Source organism: Pezoporus flaviventris, unplaced genomic scaffold, assembly GCF_033815535.1.
Source record: "Pezoporus flaviventris isolate CSIRO_AGI_PZ_B2104156 unplaced genomic scaffold, CSIRO_AGI_Pfla_v1 ptg000036l, whole genome shotgun sequence".
NCBI lineage: Eukaryota > Metazoa > Chordata > Aves > Psittaciformes > Psittacidae > Pezoporus > Pezoporus flaviventris.
The window spans coordinates 8889229-8909390 of record NW_026892584.1 but is presented as its reverse complement, the minus strand read 5'-3'; the positions used below and the strand labels follow the sequence as shown (position 1 = coordinate 8909390).

At 36.9% G+C, this 20162-nt stretch overlaps 1 protein-coding gene across 1 annotated transcript in view; it reads right to left on the bottom strand.

Moving 5' to 3' along the window:
- OTOG (otogelin) overlaps window positions 1–20162 on the bottom strand; it is a 97702-nt gene that overhangs the window by 52779 nt on the left and 24761 nt on the right. The window contains exons 15-25 of the mRNA XM_061464240.1: window positions 17875–18007; window positions 16941–17118; window positions 14857–14981; window positions 13276–13488; window positions 11916–12081; window positions 11314–11388; window positions 9517–9560; window positions 7885–8038; window positions 5064–5171; window positions 1562–1700; window positions 586–720 (exon numbers count right to left, since the gene is read on the bottom strand). Of these exons, the coding sequence (XP_061320224.1) occupies window positions 586–720; window positions 1562–1700; window positions 5064–5171; window positions 7885–8038; window positions 9517–9560; window positions 11314–11388; window positions 11916–12081; window positions 13276–13488; window positions 14857–14981; window positions 16941–17118; window positions 17875–18007 (1470 nt within the window). The remainder of the gene's footprint in view (window positions 1–585; window positions 721–1561; window positions 1701–5063; window positions 5172–7884; window positions 8039–9516; window positions 9561–11313; window positions 11389–11915; window positions 12082–13275; window positions 13489–14856; window positions 14982–16940; window positions 17119–17874; window positions 18008–20162) is intronic.

Below are 20162 nucleotides of genomic sequence, written 5' to 3'. Positions count from 1 at the left end.
CTAAGTTATATGTAGCATGGACTAAGATGTCTGGTTTAACTGCAGAATACCTCATGGGAAGTGACACAACTTCCTTTGTATAGTCAGTCCATTGACTGTAAATAGTACTATTTATGCTAAAGTTACTAAAACCACTAAATATTTACAGCAATAGCTTGCAGTTTGGCCAAAACAAAAATGAAATCCAGGCTGTGGAGGATAAACCAGAGATTGCAATTTATTTTTTTAAAACTGTATAGGAATATTCCTGCTATGCATTCCAGACCAGACTAAACTCCTAGTCCTAGTGGAAATAATAGCAAAACTCCCAGTGAATTCAAAATATTTGGATTTTTCCAAAGACACTAAACAGGAATTAAGTCTAAACAAAAGAATAACAATTATCTCATCCTACATTTTCATTAAATATAGACAATATTTTGTTTAAGGTTTTGTTGACTAATCTAGATGTGATCAGCATTCACAGCAATGATATCCACAGCTCTGCTACTCATGTGGCAGAGTAAGTTTTTGTTAATGAAAGGAAAAAACACCCAGAGAGGTACATATGCTACCTTTTGATCAGTGTTAAAGACTGAAACTTACTGGATTTCCAGATTCATCATCAAATATTAAAAAAGATTTTCCAACGTTAATGAAAATGTTTTTTCTGCAAATAATTCCAGTATTAAAGCAGTTAACATTCTCTATAATAACAGAAAGATTGGTTGAAGAAGTACCCTGGGGGAAAAAAAGATAAATAAATTGAAATGGCCACTTTTAAATATACTAACATAATTACTTAAATCACATAGCAGAAACTACGGAGTATAATTATCATATAATGTATGATTGAGGGGTTCAGATGTAACTTATTTTTCTTCTTCTTAGTAGCTGGTGTAGTGCTGTGTTTTCAACTTTAGTCTAAGGACAATGCTGATAACACACCAGTGTTTTAGCTGTTGCTAAGTAATGCTTACCCTGATCATGGACTTTTCAGTCTCATGCTCTGCCAGTGAGGAGGGGCACTAGAAGCCAGGAGGGAGCAGAGACAGGACACCTGACCCAAACTAGCCAAAGAGGTATTCCATACTATAGCACATCAGGCCCAGTCTATAAATGGGGGGGAGTTACTCGGAAGGGTTAGATCACTGCTTGGGTCAGGCTGGATATCGGCTGGTGTGTGGTGAGCAATTGTATTGTGAATCACTGCTGGTTATTCTTGTTTCCCTTTTTAGTTTTATATTCTTTCGCCTTAACATTATTAGTAGTATTAGTAGTATTAGTTTTGTATTATACTTTAGTTATTGGACGGGTCTTATCTCAATCTGTGGGATTTACATTCTTTTGATTCTCCTCCCCATCCCACCAGGAGCTCAGGGGAATAAAGGGGGAATTGAGCAAGAGGCTGCGTGGTTCTAAGCTACCATCTGGGCTTAAACCATAACAATGATTCAAAGTCTAACCAACATCAAAGCTTTAAAAACAGTATGATGAACTCAATAAAATGGTCAGATGGGAAATAAGTAGAAGAGGAGTTTTTAAATCCAGTTTTAGAGAGGTTTTACAAAAGAAGTCTCACCTTAACTAGGTAAACCTTACAAGTTCCAATAAAGTCAAAAGTTAGTCCATCAAACGTTCTGTAATGCCGATCCCCATATGCAGTACACATTGATGGGCAAGGATGGAAGGTGCATTGAAATGATCCATGCTGGCAAATGCTGAAAAATGTATGACCAATAATAGTAGTATCAATTGTAACCACAGGCAAATGATTACAGCTATTGCACCAAGAAACAAAAAAACAGAAGCCATGCAGGTATGATGACTGCGGACAAAAGCATTTTGGAATGCTAACTAGAAGTAACATGTATAAATTGATTCTCTGGAATAAAAATTTGCATCTTGAACTCATACAGTCCGTGTTTCTTCCTGTTAGAATTATAGGTTCTAGAAAATACAAACACCAAAAGGGCATTCTTTGTTTAAACAAGAAAACAAGAATTACTACCCAAATAATACAATTTATTCTCTAATAACTCATACCAATGATATACCACAAGTTTTCCTTTTCAGCTTCTCACAGAACGTTTGTTTCTGTATGAGCTGCATCTTAGAATCAACAAGCAATGTGTCCTGTTGCTACAGTCATTATGCGCTCTCTGCTTGAACAAGAATTTCACAGTAAAAAGGAAAAAAATCAGTACCCTATTTTGGTTCTTAGGCTCCTTTTTTCTTTCAGACGGCCAGATATCACTCTAAGCCCTAGCCAGTTTAGGAGGTTCCAGAACAGTTCAAGCTCTGTCTATGGCCACCCTAAGCATCAAAATGCTCTCATCACACATACACTGACTATTCAGACATTTCTGAATTACCTTTGTTTTGTAACTGCCTAACAGTGAGGCTTTGCAGTACTGGATACTACGTCTCTTTCTGCATATCCCTCTTGCAATCTAAATAACATTTTCACAAATGATGTAAGATTTACAAATGATGGCCAGAATTTTCTTTCATGTATCCACTGCTTGTGTTTTATGTAACAACACATATAAGGCCACTAAGCACATGGCTAAAATAAAAGTCCGACATGTGGAAAGTGCTGTACCAAAGCACAGGTATGTAGCAGTGGGACTCACCTACCTAACTCTAGTCACCTTAAAGCAGTACCTAAGGCAGGAACCTAATCAAGCTGATGGAGAGAGGCAAATAGAAGAAAGTATATTTGGATGGACAGAACAAGTGCTGCTTCTCATGCTCTCTGCAAGATATTAAGGTTTAGGTTTACCTATTTTTTATTTTTTTTAAGACTATTCAAATAATCCTCTACATGCTTTTATGCTACAGACTCATGCAGAAACATTTCTTAACATGCAAAGAGTAGGGAGTTCCTTTGCATACTTTTTCAGGAGTCTTAACGCCTTTACAGTCAGAAGGAAGGGCTTAAGAGGTACAGAATGTTTTCAAAGTCCTCTGCACCAGTTTTGTTTCATATTAAGTGAACTAACATTTAGTTATCAGAATCTAGAGTCTTAAGTTGGAAAAGCAGAGCTACTTCCAAACTTTGCATCTTCCAAATTTTGATTACCTTTTTATAAAAAAGTATCTCCAAGAAGTACTTAAGAACATTTGCTCAATGGTCTCAAAGTATGACAGCAAACCAGCACAGCTAACTGCACCACCTATCTTACCTTGCCCAGCAGAGCACGAAAATGCCACTCTGATAGCTTCAGTTAATGCAGTAACCTTTTGTGTTTAATCTCACCAGCACATGCTAACAATTTCAAGCAGTTGCACTGAAAACCAAACTTAAGAAACCAGAACAGTAGCTCATCCAGACCCCAAAGCTTAGGTTAAAAGTTCCTGGCACTCCACTGGTAGTTTTGCCAATTTAAGAAATTATTTTGCAATTTTACTGCTCAATAGAAAAATCATAATAACGATTGTGTAGCTAATACTACATCAGACGTTAATAAGATGATATTTAGTATGAATGAACGCTATTTCTGTGCACTACATAACACTAATGTCATTATAACTGCTATAAGAGCCAAAGTGGGCTGGTTTACACAGGAGTATTCTCACACTTTGCATGAGCAAAAATGCACATTTACATGTCTAGAAAAGCCATGACAACCGGAAGGATTTGTACACGAATTAATGAGCCTGGCCTCAGAAAAAAAAAGAGAGAAGGCTAAATATCCAGTGTCTTTCTGCCTGCACTGCTGTTGCCTTTGGTGAAGTCTCATATTGATTAAATGGGATATAATAGTTCTTTCTGATGCAAGCAATCCCACACCAGGTCCAATTGGAGAGGCCTTTAGAAATAAGGGGGTGAATAACCCGGGTCGCTTTACCTGCCTGCCCAGTGGAGATGGCTTGTAAGTCGCTTCACCAGTCGACCAAAGGGCTAGAAATATCTTCTAGAGCAGATACTGAGGACCTGACAAGAGGCAGAGGTAGCAGTCAGCACAAGGCTGGAGGGGGCAACAACATCCAGACAAGGCAGTGATTAGTGCTGACTGGACAAGCCTTCACTGTACTAGGTTATACTGAGCTGTGTAGGCCAGGAGCAGTAGTTTACCAGGTGACAACCGTTAAATATTCCTGGTAAGCTAACATAATGGGACAAAAGGCAGGAACTGCTCTGCTGGGAAGACAGAGAAGCTAGAGGCTACACCACTACCATAGTATCTTGATGTCTGATGGTACAGCTTATCTTTCTGAGGCTTTGGTAAGACAAATAGTGCTGCTTAGTGCCAGCTTGCAACATTCAACTGTGGTCAGAGAAGAAAAACAGGCAGAGACCACCAAGAAACAAGTTTGCTTTAGGATCATGCAGATGGGGTATATTTTAAGATCTTAGCTATTGTGAAGCTTATTAAAATGGTAGTGTTTGATGTTCTACTGAGAGTGCCCAAGGAAATTTTGCAGAATAGTGTAGCTGTAGGGTATGTGCTGCATTTACAACACTGGATAGTAAATGGAATAGGTTTATGTATGTATTTGAGTGATCCTATCAACCTGTCTATTGGAACACTTCCTTTTAAAGCCATTGATTCATCAGTATCCATACACTCAAAATTAGCAACCAATTTATCTGTTACTATGCTCAGTATTCCCCTTAATTTATCATTGTAGTGGGCACATGCTTATGGCCACAAGGTCATGTTTTGGGTCCTTAGACTGCTAGGACTCAAAGCTAAATATGAAAATGAATAAGTATAAAGCTCTAAAAAAAATGTCACTCAGGTGTAATAACTGAAGGATTTTACTGTAGCTTAGGAACATTAGGCAAAGAATCTTTAGATTGCCTTGATAATGAAATAAAATATTTTTACAATTCAAGCTTTACAAAAAACAAATCCCAAATAGCTGTAATTTTGTATGCAAAAGCTCCTTGAAACAAACAAACCTAAAAAAAAAAGTCATTTTCATAGCTCTTTGAATAAATGCAAATACAAAATTAGGGTAGATTATTTACTGAAATTTGGTGTGAAATTTATAATTAAAAAATATGAAGGAATAATCCGTTCATAAATAAACAACTAAAATCAAATAATCATCCTAAATAGATCTCTGCTTACCATGTATGACAGGAAGAAATTACTTTGTCACCTGGAAAGTATTCCTTTCCTTTCCATGAACATGGACATTCATCTGCATTCAAGCACACATCCCCATGTTTAACAAGACTATAAAAAAAAGAAACAAAAAAACCAGAACAAAAATACATGCATCCAGCAGAAGTACACCTGGTATCTAGATACAACAACGTTTTCCTAAACTTTCATGTTACTAACATTATTATTATTATTGAAAAACAAGTAATATTTTAAATATTCTAAAATTGAAAAGGCATAACTTTATTAATGATTATATAATTTGGTAATTTTCTTTCACAGGAAAGTGAATCTTTGGTACATGCTAGCACTTCCAGCACTAGCCCTTTAGCCACTAACCCCATGAAGACTTTTTCATTGACAAATAAATATTAAAGTCCGGGAAAGATTTTTCCAGACCACCTCTACATTTCACCAAATTTGTTGTAACTCAGACAATTAACTTACATTTAACTGAAGACAATAGGTCTTCCAAGATATGTGGGGGCCATTATGCCTCTTTGCACTAGTGGTATGTGCTTTTACTATAAAAAAAGCCCTGAACCATGGACAAGGGATCATGGGTTTAAGGCACATCCATGGCAAACAGGGTGATGACACTGCTTTGCTTCCCAGGTATCCAAAAGGAAAGATTTGCATTTATCATGGAACATTTTATTTACTCATAGTAATGAACTGGTAATTTTTGTACTGTAACTTAGATTCTTCTTTATTGTGATAATTATCAGATAGAAATTTGCCACTCTGTAGCTCCTCTTAATGAGGACGTGCAGATATCATAAACTCCCGTCCGCCATTAAACTGAGAAACTGTAATTTTCACTCAGGGTATGTGAAGTATTCTTTCTGATCCATATTTAATTTAAATATTGTGTCTCTTGAAGACAACCAACTGTGAAACTGAAATTCCCACTGATAGAAAGCTGCTCAGAACTGAACAGGGCACATTCAGACAAAGAGCATCACACTGACAAAGTAACACTAACTACAGTTTTTTCCTCACCTTCTTGCCCTGGCTAAAACAAGTGATAACAGCTTTCTCTCTTGTAAAGCCAAGCAAATAGATAGATTTCAATGATCTAAGAATTCACCACAAATACTGCACAGAGAGGCTGCACACAGCTCGTCTTTGAAGTATCAGATGTTTTTCTTGATGCTTATATTTACTCTCCAACCTACAATGAACTGCAAAGATCCAAGGACACCTATGACTTCACTACACTGAAGATGCAGTTACTATTTTATTATCTATAGCTTTACTCATTCACAGAAAAACAAATACATAAATAGTGTTGGTAAGGGCATCATTAGAAGCAATGTGCCACCTGTGAGTCAAAAACTTCTTCACTTCTGCAAAACACAGAAATCTGGACCAGAACACTAAAAAATAACCCCCTCAGCTTCCAGCAGTGCAGTTTTCACCAGGCTTTGTATTGCACAGCTCTTTGCACTCCCTTGGGAAACAGTCTATTGCCAACTGATTTATCCTGCAGTGACAGGACAAGGGGTAACGGGTTAAACAGGGGAAGTTTAGATTGGATATAAGGAGGAAATTCTTTCCTGTTAGGGTGGTGAGGCACTGGAATAGGTTGCCCAGGGAGGTTGTGAATGCTCCATCCCTGGCAGCGTCCAAAGCCAGGTTGGATGAAGCCTTGGGTGGCATGGTTTAGTGTGAGGTGTCCCTGCCCATGGCGGGGGTTTGGAACTAGATGATCTTAAGGTCCTTTCCAACCCTAACTATTCTATGATTCTATGCAGCCATGTAGACTTTAGTCCCAAGAACAAAACATCTGCAATAGAGTTTCAGGGAGGTAAAAAGAATGAAATAAGCAGCAGGTAACATACCAGAATTCCACCACCAAGCATTACTTCCCTAAACAGAAAACAGTATAAACTAATATTTAAAAACCAACAGGTGTCAATAATATTACTGTAGCACCCAATGGTTTCATTGTTTCAAAACTTAATTATAGTTTCAGGATACTACAGCTTTCAGTTTACTATCTTTTCATAGCTCTATTCTGTGAGAACATTAAGCGAGGAAAAAGAAACAAACCTGAAAATTCTTATTAGGTAGAATTGCTCCAATTGTAGAAGAGACTTCAAATGAGCTATTTCAACACAGTTTGACAGAGGATCTGGCTCTTACTCTTTGTTCTGAGGCATAAACAGTAATTTTAGGGTAATAATACTCAAAAACTTCTTAGTTATGTGCTTAAGAGACTAAATCCTATCAAAACCAATGTAACTTAACACGTGATTTCTATTTTTATATTCAAAAAATACCTGCAATACAGTGCTTGATTCCAAAATACAGTGGCTGCTCATCTGCACATTTTCAGCGCAAATCCCTAAGAAAACATCATTTTGATGGAGAGGATACTGAAAGTAATGCCCCAGAATGAAGAAACATGCCTCCCTCAGTGATATGTCCAAAAATGAAGTCAGCTATCTGAAAAAAACTGTCTAGGTAAACATCATTCCGCTGCAGTACAGGGATTAGATCAAATATTGCAATGGCCTTTCTGTATTTCTGTTGGTTTTTGGTTTTATTGTTGTGAGGTATTAGACCTTTAGCTCCACCTGTCTCTCAGTTTACCATTCCTTATGCCTTAAACAGTCCACATTGTTGCATGATAAGCCTTTGCAAGTCAGATGCTCACACCTTAATACCTCAAATTCTCCAAGTAGAAATGTATTATGTCAGCAGAATTAATTGTTCAATCACTAATGAAGGTGGTCATCTGTGTTTGTGCACAAAAAGATGCAAATCTGTCTGTACTTACCCAGGTGGGCAGACACAACCTGAAACACAAGGAAGGTGTGCTGAGAAAGTGAGGTTTAATAGCTGATTCTCACAAGTTCTCTCTCTGCTAAGTTCAGGATCAATTTGTGGATTACTGCAGTTAATATAAATCTGTCCAACTGGGCAGCTGTATACTGAGGGGAAAAATTGACAAACATATTAGTCTTCATCCCTGAAATTTTGTATTTCATAAAGGTGCATTAGATTTAGATTGAGAATATGTAACGCAAAGGTGTATCATCCAGTAACATCTGACTACCTGTCTCTCCTGAGCATAGCTAACTTCACAGAACCCCTATAAATCTCAGCACCACAGAATGGTTTGGGTTGGAAGGGACCTTAAAGATCATCTTTCCAACCTCCTTGTCATGGGCAGGGACACCTTCCGCTAGACCAGGTTGCTCAAAGCCCCATCCACCCTGGCCTTGAGCACTTCCAAGGATGGGTCAGCCACAGCTTCTCTGGGCAACCTGTTACAGTGCCTCACCACACTCTTTTCTTCTTAATGTCTAATCATAATCTACCCTCTTACAGTTAAAGCCATTCCCTCTTTCCTATCCCTACATGCCCTTGTAAAATCTCATATAAAATACCGGAATTAATATATTTGTTTAGTAAGGGACTTTCTAAACAGTCAGGATTCAGCCCTCTGTAACAGAAATACAAAGTGCTACCAAGAGAGAATCATAAATCAACAGAAGGCAAAAAAAAAAAAAAAAAAAACAACACAAGAAAAGGTCTGAGAGCTACGTGTGACTTTCCATGCCTTAGTCACTGACTATGAATAAAACGATTCAATTGCACAATTGCCTTTGGGTTGCACTTAGCATACTTTGTATAGTTAACACAAATGCCTGAAGCAGTGGCAGTGTTTTAAAGTTGTTTTGGTTGGTTGCTAGGTTTTGTTTATTTATTAGGGAGAGAGGTTCTGGCTGTCAAATCAGTACAACCACTACCTTCAAGTGCATGGGGAAGAGATTTCTGCTAAAGGCCAAAGAGCTGGTAATTTTAGAGCTGAAACCTCAAATGAAAGTCTTTCTCACTGATGTAAAAGGAGCATTAGAACAACAATATGGACCATAACACTTAATCATGTATAAAATATACTGCAATAGAAAAAAGTACTCGCTACATTCTTTTACTTGAGTATGACACAAGATATATTATTCTTCCATATTTCAATTACTCTCAAGGTTTGTGGAGGGAAAGAGGAAATATCTGTGAAAAATTATTGCCAGTGTTCAGTTCCTACAATCACGTTTTATGGGGCAAAGCTAACCTGTTTGTCCTTCTGACGTTCTGCTCTTTGTCATGTAGCCAAGCTTACTTATATTAACAACCAAAAAAAAGAAAAAGAAAGTATTTAAAAGCGCTGGAAAAAAAAAAAGTTGCTCAGATTTAGCAGTATTTTGTACAGTTACACTTCTGATTTGCACCAGCCTTTCTTCCAGTCACCCAAACATATAATTCCTACATGATCAATCCCTTCCTGCGAGCACATGCATTTGTACATGTTGCACATTCTTCTACTACAAATAACAGGTTCCACAGAGATTAGAGAATGCATATTCATTTGACCTGAATATCTTTTCACCTCTTTCTCTTCACTCACCTATTATGTTGTTATCACAATTCATTATTCCATCCCTGCAATGGCTGCAATAAAAACATATGAAGACGTCAGAAGAGCCAGGAAGATCTAAAAATATGAATGTTTAATACTGAAGCATTCAGTATGAGTCAACACAAAGTAACTGTACAAATATTTGCATTGAACCTCAGAATTCTGAATGAAGTATGCAGGGAAGTACTGAGCAACATAACACTGCCCCTGTCTAATTCCAACCAAAATTATCCAGTCCTTTTATAAAGTAGTAGCAGATCTGATAGCAACTCAATGCCAGGGAAAAATGGCATTGCTGGCTTAGCCATGCTGGCTTAATTTCAGGTCCTGTGCTTCACTAGAGAACCTAGAGCCCAGGAACTCCAGCTCTATTCTCCATTCTTTTGCAGTGGCTAGGATGTCCCCAGTACACTCACTGCTTGTCAGCAGATTTAGAATTGAATTCTGTATGTGTGACAGACACTGTGCTGTCATGTTTGGGGGTTTGTCTGAACTCCAAAGTACTGCACGAAAAGTGGGCAAGGACTTCACAGTACAATGCAGCCAACAGGCAAAGCAGTGTTAAAGTGAACTGAGAGTGGGGCATGATAGGGGACTCAAATGCTGATAAAATGCTGGTATCACAATGAAAATATTTCAAAGAACTGGCTGAGAACAGAGAAAGAAAGCTACTCCATAGACAAACATGAGAAGAAATTCAAGTTTGAAAGTCGAAGTTCCAAAAAGGAAGCAACTGATAAGAAAGATGGAGAGTGCATAATAAAGATAATTGTTTCTAATAAAAAAAAAAGCAGTGACAGATTAAAAACAATACATGTTGTGCACATTGTTTCCAGTTCATCCATACATACACTCCTATACAGTTCCTAATGTGTTACTTAGCACAAGGCAACTCAAAGGAGCTTAAAAGCCTTTCCTTGCTTATATGTATACAGCCTTATTAAAACATGGCAAGAAAATTCATGACTGAATAGGAAATACAGATCTCTTATCTTCAAGACTAGTAGCTGTAAACCAGTAGATATATTTTTAATTAACAGATTCACATGAAACGTAACTCTTTTCTTAAACAATGCATTTGTGAATGATCACAGATTTTTGTGCATTCAGCCATATCTCTGCTATAGTGCTTAGCATAATAAGCTAAACTAGACCCTTAAGGAAGAGGATGAAATGAAATCAATCAAATAATCTATCAGGAGAAGCCCTTTCCCATAACTGCTCTCTGGCACAAGCGCTCTAAAAAATATCCAGGACGTCAGGCAACAGTGCACCCAGATTTTGCACACCCCCATACACAGAGTAGGTTGCCTGGCACTCTCCAGGGAATCTGTCCTGAGGTAAAGATGAGCTAACTTGCCAATTAAGATATATTGAGATATATATGTATGGATTTACGATCTGGTATAGTGAAGGAGAATAGCAATGAAGATCTAGCTGAACAAATTTGAATTGACAGTTAGCAAGTGTCTGGGGTCTTCTGGAGCTCTCTACATTATTGTGGATGTACAAAATTACAGTGGCTTTTCTCTCTACTTTGCACATCAATATATTAGATTATAAGCACCTGAAAACCTAAGTTCTAAAGAAGCTCTGTCCTAACATGCATAGGAAACCGATGTAAGCTTGTTCTGTACTTTTCATTTAAAATGACCCCACAAAAAAAACACCAAACAAAACCAACCAAACAAACAACAACACAACACCAAAAAACACCAACAGACTACCCAGAATGACTTGACCCAGAGCTCTTAAAAAACTAAACACAATAAATAAGTATCTTACCATTTCCCCAAAGATGTCATAATGTTTTCTCCAGGGGGATAGTCAATTCCTTGAAAATAACATGGGCATTCATTTCTGGAGTAGAGGAAAAATATATAACTATGATTAATTAAAACTGAAGGAAGAAAAAAATTCCCAATAACTTAACTGCTGTTCAAAGTTCAATTGGTTGTTTTGCTGGTTTTGGTGAGTTTTTTTGGTTGGTTGGGTTGGGGTTTTGTGGTTGGGGTTTTTTTTTTTTGCTTGTTTAATTTTTAAATACAAGAAATTGATCTCAACACACCATATATATTGAGCACATTCCAAAACAAATCAGTAACAAAGCAGCACCTCTACACAACAGTGAACACCTTTTGTATCTCTTATTTGCCAAACACAGATAATATGTAGAAACTAGCTTTGAAAATGTTGGATAAGTGTCAGTACTATAAAAGAGCTATTTTTTTTATCAACACACAGGTTCTGTATAATTCTATGATCCCTCCAAGTTTACAGATTCATAATATCCACAAGGTTACATGCTTATTAGCTTTTCACTCTGACTTGCAAATGCAGTGCTCTAAAATAGTGAATGTGACTATCAGAAATGCAATTTTACCTACCTCTGTACACATCGTTCAGTCTTGGAATTCAAATACATTCCAGAAGGACAAGCACAGCCTTCTACACAATCACTGCTGCATGTCTCTGGCATGGACAGTGCTTGGCAGGTTCTGCCACAGGTAGATACACAAGTACTGTACTCCTTTGTATCTTCACATGAAAGAGCTGTCCAAATGAAACAAACATCTCAAATCACAGTGCAAGAGAATCAAGCACCTCCCAACAGTTTTCTGATAACATCTCTATTCTTTCATTCCCAATCACATTAAATTTCACTAAAATTGCTATCTTGGCACTATGCTGTGTACACTACACAGATGTAAATCCACAGTAATAACAAGTACAATGAAGTCGGCGTAGTTAATCCAGATTTACACACGGAAAACAGAACAGTTGAAGGTTCTTTTTCTCTAACTCTGAAAATGCATGGCTCTTGTGCATGGGCTTTAGGAAATGCACAGCATCTTAACAAAAACATTAAAAGCAAGAAATAAAATGTATACTTTGCTCAATATCATCATAAGTTTTCTGAGATATATATATACACACACATCCTATAAATCTCTCCTTAAAAAATATCTGAAGTTTTTGAAGTACTAAAAAGACTCATTTAAAACCTGACAAGCATGACTTTTAAATATATTCTAATAAAACTATACTTGCTTCTAGAAGAGTAAAATAAAATTAAATGGTTTAAATGATTCATTTAGTCATAGTGGACACAGACATGCATGCCATAATGACAGTAAGCAAGCCAGACTTTTCAGATATAAATGCAGACAACTCCAGTTCAAGATACTGAAGCTGGACCAACTTCCCAAATTCCTCTTTACCATGCATTACAGCATGCTTAATTACATGATGTGATGAAAACTAACATGTTAAATTTTTAATATTCCTAAGAGAAGATTTTCAGCCTTGTTTATGGAGCAAAACCTACTGAAACATCAGAGGTGTCAATTAAGTGTTGTTTTATAAGGTTTTCAATTCTATACTTTGAAACAAAAAATTATACAAGGGCACTACATGTCCTATCAACATTTCTTACATGACTAGAAGTTCATATAAACTGAAAAAATTCGTAATATAAACCCCAATCCTACAATTGTGAGGCATTATAGAGGAGTTAACAGATGTCACCTTTGGCTATCTCTACATTACCTGTATTCTACCAATCAAATTAAATATCAACACTCCTCTTAAAACACTTGTACTAATTCTGTCTTGACAAAAAAGAACTTTGCCTTATACACAACAGATCATTATAGAATTACTTAATTTCTCATTTAAATATTATATTCATTTAGTTTTATGGTCATTCTGAAGCCTATTTAAAACTAGAAGTGAAAGGCAACTCACCGCAGTCTGGGACACGTCCTCTGAAATCTATTACAATTCCAAATCTTCGACAATGATGGGCATAATGGGCCAGAGCAGAGCAAAAACAAATCTGTCCACATTTGCAAGTGTCTCTTCTGCACTGCTCAAAATAGGGAACAGGACTCAAATAGGGGTAGCATGGAGCAAAAAGGTCCTTCGTAAGGATGCTACAAGCTTCCGCTGCGTAAGAGGCTATACAAATAACAGATTAAACACTGTTTCAGCAAGGGAGTTTAAAGAGACTTGGAATAAAAAGTATCTTCTAATCCAAGCAACTGATCATGGTTATATACTACTGTCATATATATCTTTTTATCTTTAAGCTACAAGAAAGGTCAGAAAAGAAGTTAGCTGCTCATAGTTTTGAACTTGTTCAGGGAATGATTTTAAGGTAATTAGGAAATTTTACAATACCTAGACAGTGCCTACATACAGTCTTTAAACTAATTCATCAATGTAGGTTAGGCAACAGATGCTACACACTACCCAATGCCTTTCATAAACACACACTGCTTTAAAGAATAACCTGTTACCCATTGTTTCCGTTGCCAGAGCCAGAGCTCTATCTCACAGGAGAGGGAGATCAGTATCAAATGATTACATAAGTAGCTCCAAATACTACATACATCTGAGTATCTTAATTCTGAATGCACTAACATTTGTGCAACAATAATCAAAAGAAATACTATGCTACATTAGCATACCCAGAAAGAGTTAACTTTGTATTCCCCAAAAAGTAATAGGCATGCATGAACTAGGACTTGAAAATTCCTTTTGCAGGATTTCTGATTTCCTGTACAGGCCACTTTTTTCTATACTTATGTCCAAAACCACTAACAAGAATGCAGCTTCTTAGTGCTGCACATTGTATAATACTCAAAAGATGGGATGATGTAGCAGCAGATGTGATGATTTCCTAGCACGGCTGAAATTACAAGCAAAACTTAATTCATTATTTTACCCCTATATCTTGCCAAAAAGTATGTACAGTCCAAGTCAGGAAGTGGTAAGAACTATGAAATTGATATAACTGATGATCTACAGAGTTCATTACTATTAAAGGATGTCTTGGTGACCATCTGTGGTCCTCATGGCATGAGTCACTAGCATTTTTCCCAACTGGACTCTTCTGGCTGAGTCTGGCTGAGTTCTGGCATCAGTATCTTTCTCCTATTCATTCTCTTTGATATCAGACAACAAAATCAAATGTTTCATTTTTTCAGTATTTTTCAAAATTGAACACTGTAGTACTTTTGAGTCTCCATCTTACCCAGCAGCATCACTAATACTAGACATACTATCAAGTTTTCATGCATGTCTAACTCAACACTTTGTAACTGCAATCCAGAAATAAAAAAAGGTATTTCAAGTGCCTCTGCAAGTATCATAGAATACTTAAACAATACACTACATGGTTTGTTAGGGAATACAACTCAACAAATGCTACTGCTTTTTCAGTGGGTAGGACTGTTTATCACTTTACCCTGATCCAACTAGGAAAATTGGCATGGATATAAGTAAAAGTACATTTGTACATAACAATTGACCTTCACTACCCACCTGCCTGCAGATGAATATCACATGGATCCATCTGTGAACTATCATGCACAAGAATGCACGCCGCTGAAGTTTTCCATGCATTTCCAAACAGCTCTGGAGTGCTTTCAGTTACTCCAACTGGAGATCTTTTACAAAACAGAAGCCAGTCACAAAAGACACAGTGAGTTTACAGAATGGTCTCAGTTCTACCACCCTCTTCAGCAGAGCTGATTCAAGCTCCCCTTCCACTGTTCCATATTCACATGCATTTCCATGTAAAGCAGTCAGCTTAAGTTTCAGGACTCCTCTTTCTTTCCAGGCAAAGGCCCAGAAACAAGAGAAGATGTGCTCTAGAGCCATTAGATACTTTGTAAGGAAGGACAGATCAAAACAGAACAAGTTCCATTTTCACAAGAGAGAAGGAGGGAGAAGCACTGCCCTGAAAGTCTGCATTCTCATATTCATAATTCTGCCTCCTCAGTGATATCTGATTCATTTTTATCTCTCCTCTACCTATATTTTCCTGTAAGGAAGGACAGATCAAAACAGGACAAGTTCCATTTTCACAAGAGAGAAGGAGGGAGAACCACTGCCCTGAAAGTCTGCATTCTCATATTCATAATTCTGCCTCCTCGTTCATAATCCTGCCTCCTCAGTGATATCTGATTCATTTTCATCTCTCCTCTACCTATATTTTCCTGTCTGTTCCTAGGTAGCTGACTTCCTAGGCCCTCTAGTCCCTGCAAAAAAGAGGAAGGAACAGAAATTCAAAGGTAAAGAAATGTAATTGCATAAGCAATTGAATCCATGAGGATTCAATGAGGTAATCAAACAGGCAGCAGAAGCTAAAAGACAGAAAGACCAAGGTACATTTCTGTTGTATAGGGAGAATGATTGAAACAGTGCATGGGATTTTTTACTCTTGGGAAAGATTGCATTAGGCACACAACCAGTAATACTACTTCTGGTAAAGTAGCTGGGAGTGAAGGTGTTGCAAAAGGCACCGCCACCTATGGCAAGTGCCCCAAATCTGTTGTGGGTCAGGTGTTGCGTGTACATATCAAGATGCTTACATGTTACGGTTTGTGTCATATCTCAGCACGATTCATAAATTTTGGTAGTTTAAGGGATTTTTTTCACAAATGTCAACTATTGAACAATTTCTCACTTATTGGAGAACAAGTTCAAAGACTGTCAAAAACACACTACAAAACTTATGTGCTTCAAACAGAATTTTTAAAGTAGTTTTACATAAGTAATCTCTTCATTGAAATCTTGTTTATATATTTCCTAGTCTCATTAGAAAAAAATCTTGATAATACTTCTTAAACTTTAAGACTGAAATTCGTCAAAAACCCCACTACTGTATTTGTGTGCGTGTGTTTTTAAATGGGAACCATTATGGAAAGATTTCCCATTTTTCTATTAGTTTTGAGAGAAAGACGTTCTATTCTTCTTTCTTTTTTTCCCCTTCCCTTGGTCAAAGAAATGTTCTGTCAAGCTCTAAATTCATGTTCTCCTTCTCCCACTTCCATTAGGCTGCTCAGTCCTTTGGAAGCCAATTTGTTCTTTATTATCTGTAGGAAACATGCTAGAAAGAAGCTGGACAAGCAGCAATCTTGACCGTGGTGCTCAGGCAGCTCTAACCACCTTTCACTGCATCACAGTGAAGTGAAGTTCAGGCAACAGTCAATTCCTGTTGTTAGCCTGAAGGCACTGAACAATGGAGGCTCTGTCACAGAGAGCGGATTAGAACTTGCAGCAGAAAACAGGAGCTGGAAAGAGATGAAGAGGCTTGCAGGGAGACAGGAAGTCCCTTTTACAGGCCACTCCATATTTTGGCAGATAAACAAGCACTAGTCAAATATACTTCACTGTGTTTTTTGTATTACAGTATTTTAAGCAAAACCTGGCTTGATACCCTATAGTTGAATTTATAGATCTTTTTGTTAGTAAACTAAAACTTACTATCTCACTAACAAAACTTCTAAGTAAATTATTCTTGATATCTATACGTTCAGCTTCAGCCCACATTTGATCTACCACTCTAACTGTAGATGATATATATATACACTAGCAAATAGAAATCTTGCAGCTATTCATACAAAAAATCATCCTCTGTATTCCCATTGAAGGTTCCACAAAGGCCCACAGTATCATCCTTCCACCGTCCATCCACTTGAAGGTAAAGCCTCAATCCTTCTCTGTCGTACAGTATCTGTAATCCGATGCGCGTCTTTACTTGAAGAAATACAGAGGAGAGTTTCCGTATTTCAAATAATTCTGGTGAGTAAAAACAGAGACTGTTGAAAAGCAAAGGAAACCTGCCTGCATTTTGTTTCTTGCCATTTCACTGGTTTTGTTCTGTATCATTTTTATGTAAGTTGCATTTTCTTCCTACTAAAGCCCAATTTTCCCCTAATCGTTGATTTCTCACCAAACATTACACTGATTCAGACTTTAAAGAAAACAAGAAACTTACAACAGTACTGCTTTTTTTAAAAATGCATCCAGAGTTCACCAGAATATTCATAAAGTTTAACTAAATGTAAATCAATTTAAAGATAGAAACATTGCAGACCAATACCAGCAACATACTTCCTGTACTAAAGCCTTTTTGGGGAAATTCCCAAAGACATTAAATGTACCAATTTTTTCGTATAAATCTCTTGTTAAAGTTAACATTGACTCTCACAGAACATTGTCATATATTCCTACACAGAATATTTGGTAACACCTTCCAGAAGGAGAGATTTAAAACTTACTGAATCACAAAGAAATATTTTTTTTTGTTTGTAAAACATCTCTGAGAAGGCTCCTTCCATTTCTATTTACTTCACTTGTTTACAAAAGAAAGGAAAAGAAATTATGAAGTTCAAGAATCAGAGAAAATAATTTCTCCTTAGAAAAGTTAATTTGTGAAACATTTTACACAGAATATTAAAAATATACCACTTCAGTACCACAACATATGCATATGCCATTAAAATACTGCCTTAGTGCTCGATATAAGTTGCAAGTTTATATATTATTCCTTACCATCCGCAAAAGGCAGGTTAATTTTGTATTGGTCATATACCAAAACATCTCCTGAATGAGTCAGAGTCACTTGTCTCTTGAGGTCCTGCTTAAGAATAAGGCTGATTGACTGGATACATGATCCATCCTGGTTCTACAAGTAAGAGCAAAACACATTTAAAACCAACCAAACAAACAAACCTTAAGAAGGATAAAAGTTACATAAGACTGCAAGTAAAGCTATAATTAGTGGGGAATTGAAAATGTTCATTTGTATCTATCTTATTAGCAGAGAGCACTTGTAACACACAGCTTTACAGCTAAGTAAAAAAACTTAGTATTTGGAATGATTTCACATGTGTGTTTAATACAGCTCAAAAGTGGGATTTGGAAAGAGAAACTAAATAGTTCTTACATAGCTAAGTACAAACACATCTGCAATTCATGGGACCCCCTGATTAAAGACCCACTGAGGCTAAATGAATGCTCCAAACAAGGCTGCATTATCCACAGCACTGCTGTGTGCACAAATCAAAATTTATACTTTAAAGTGTTCTGATATACTAGGTTTTTTCAAAGCACATGTAAGACACAAAATTCCTTTAAAGGCAAACTAGAATGAAAGACAGAAGTATCCTGTGAATAGTTATTTAAAACAACATTTAAAATCATTATTTCTGAGAGGAATTGTGGAGTGTGTTCATAAGCTCCCTGGATGAATATTGACAAAAGAAAGGCAGCATCATGCCAGCATACAGTATCACAACATCCAACAGACCCATCTTATTGTTACTACCATTGCTTATTCTTATTTTCATTTCAGCTCTCTAAGTCAAAATATCACACAGAAAAAACATGGAAAGAAATACTTCATTTCAGTCTGGATGAAACATACTCCAAAAAATCCTAGCTCGAAATCATCTGCCTTACTCACAACCACCCTCTTCAGTGGCACTTAACTGTCAACATTACCAAAAGTAGCTATTGACTGAAATCCTAAAAATCAAAGTATTGAGACTTGTGCTGAAATTCCACAGCATAAAGAAGCTACATGCCCTACAGAAGAAATTTTCACAGCTGCTTAAAAATCAAGAATTGAGGCTAACTGCCTTGATCAAAACAGAAGTCGACTATCATGTACATCATGTACATGTTCTGTGTTAGTTATGTTGGATATTTTTTTCCATTCAAGTTCTGAAATCAGTTGGCACATAAATGATGTCCTAAACTATTTAAAATTCCTGCACGTCTTATGTTACTGTAGTGATCTTCAACTAGACACCATACTACGTGGGTGGAAAGCAACACAAGTCTGAAGACTACTGAATATTGACTGTTTTCAACATACCAAGTAACAAATACACCTGCACTAAGTAACGTAGAAACTAGGCATAGAAACGTTAACACTAACCAGTTCCTATCTAGGAGGATAGTTAGGCCAGGACTTCCACCTTTCAGAATAACTACAGGTATTTTGGCTTTTGATGCCAATAGGGAAAGAATGCTCATTAAAGCATGACCATTACTCACAGAAGATTACCAAATTTTTCTTGAGAGAATTAATTTGATCACTGCCTTATTTTAAAAAAAGAAAAATATTCTATCACAGAGAATCAAGCATAAAGGTGGACTGAGAGATGACTTGAACTTAACTTTGTCAGCATTCTGTAATTTACCTTGCTACACGCTGAAAGACATGAGAATCCACCTTCTACTTTTTCTTTTCTCTAGGAAGGAATTAAGTTTCTGCCACTCCTGCTATACTCAAATCTCTTTATTATAGCTAAGACATCAGCTTATTTACATGGATTTAGTGTAGTTGGATAAGGTTAGAAGCCTGTCTATTCCCTGTCATCTACAGAGGAAAGCGGGAAGCATCCAACTGCTGTTTCTTCACCCTCCTTCACTGCAAGACCTTGTAACCATTTAAAAGGTATTCAAGAACAATGAAAAAAACTGGGTCCAGTTATTTTTGGCACAGTATTTGTTCATTTTAGTCTCATCTTGATTATGCGTCTTTAGTGTCTCATAATGTCTTATATACCAAAACATACATATCTGAAACCACTTGGCAAACAGCAGTCTAGGTCTCACTGAAGGAAATCTCATTGATTGAGTCTGGTCCTGAGCTGCAGTCAAGAAATGTCCATAAGAGGTGCAGGCAGCTGCACTTTTCAATCCCACTGCCTACAGTAAAGACATAACTTATGATGAAATATTAAAATGTTAAGCATTTGCAGTGCTGCAAGAGACAGTGGGCAAGATGAAGCTAAATTATCCCTACCTTTGGACAGTCACACTAACTGCAA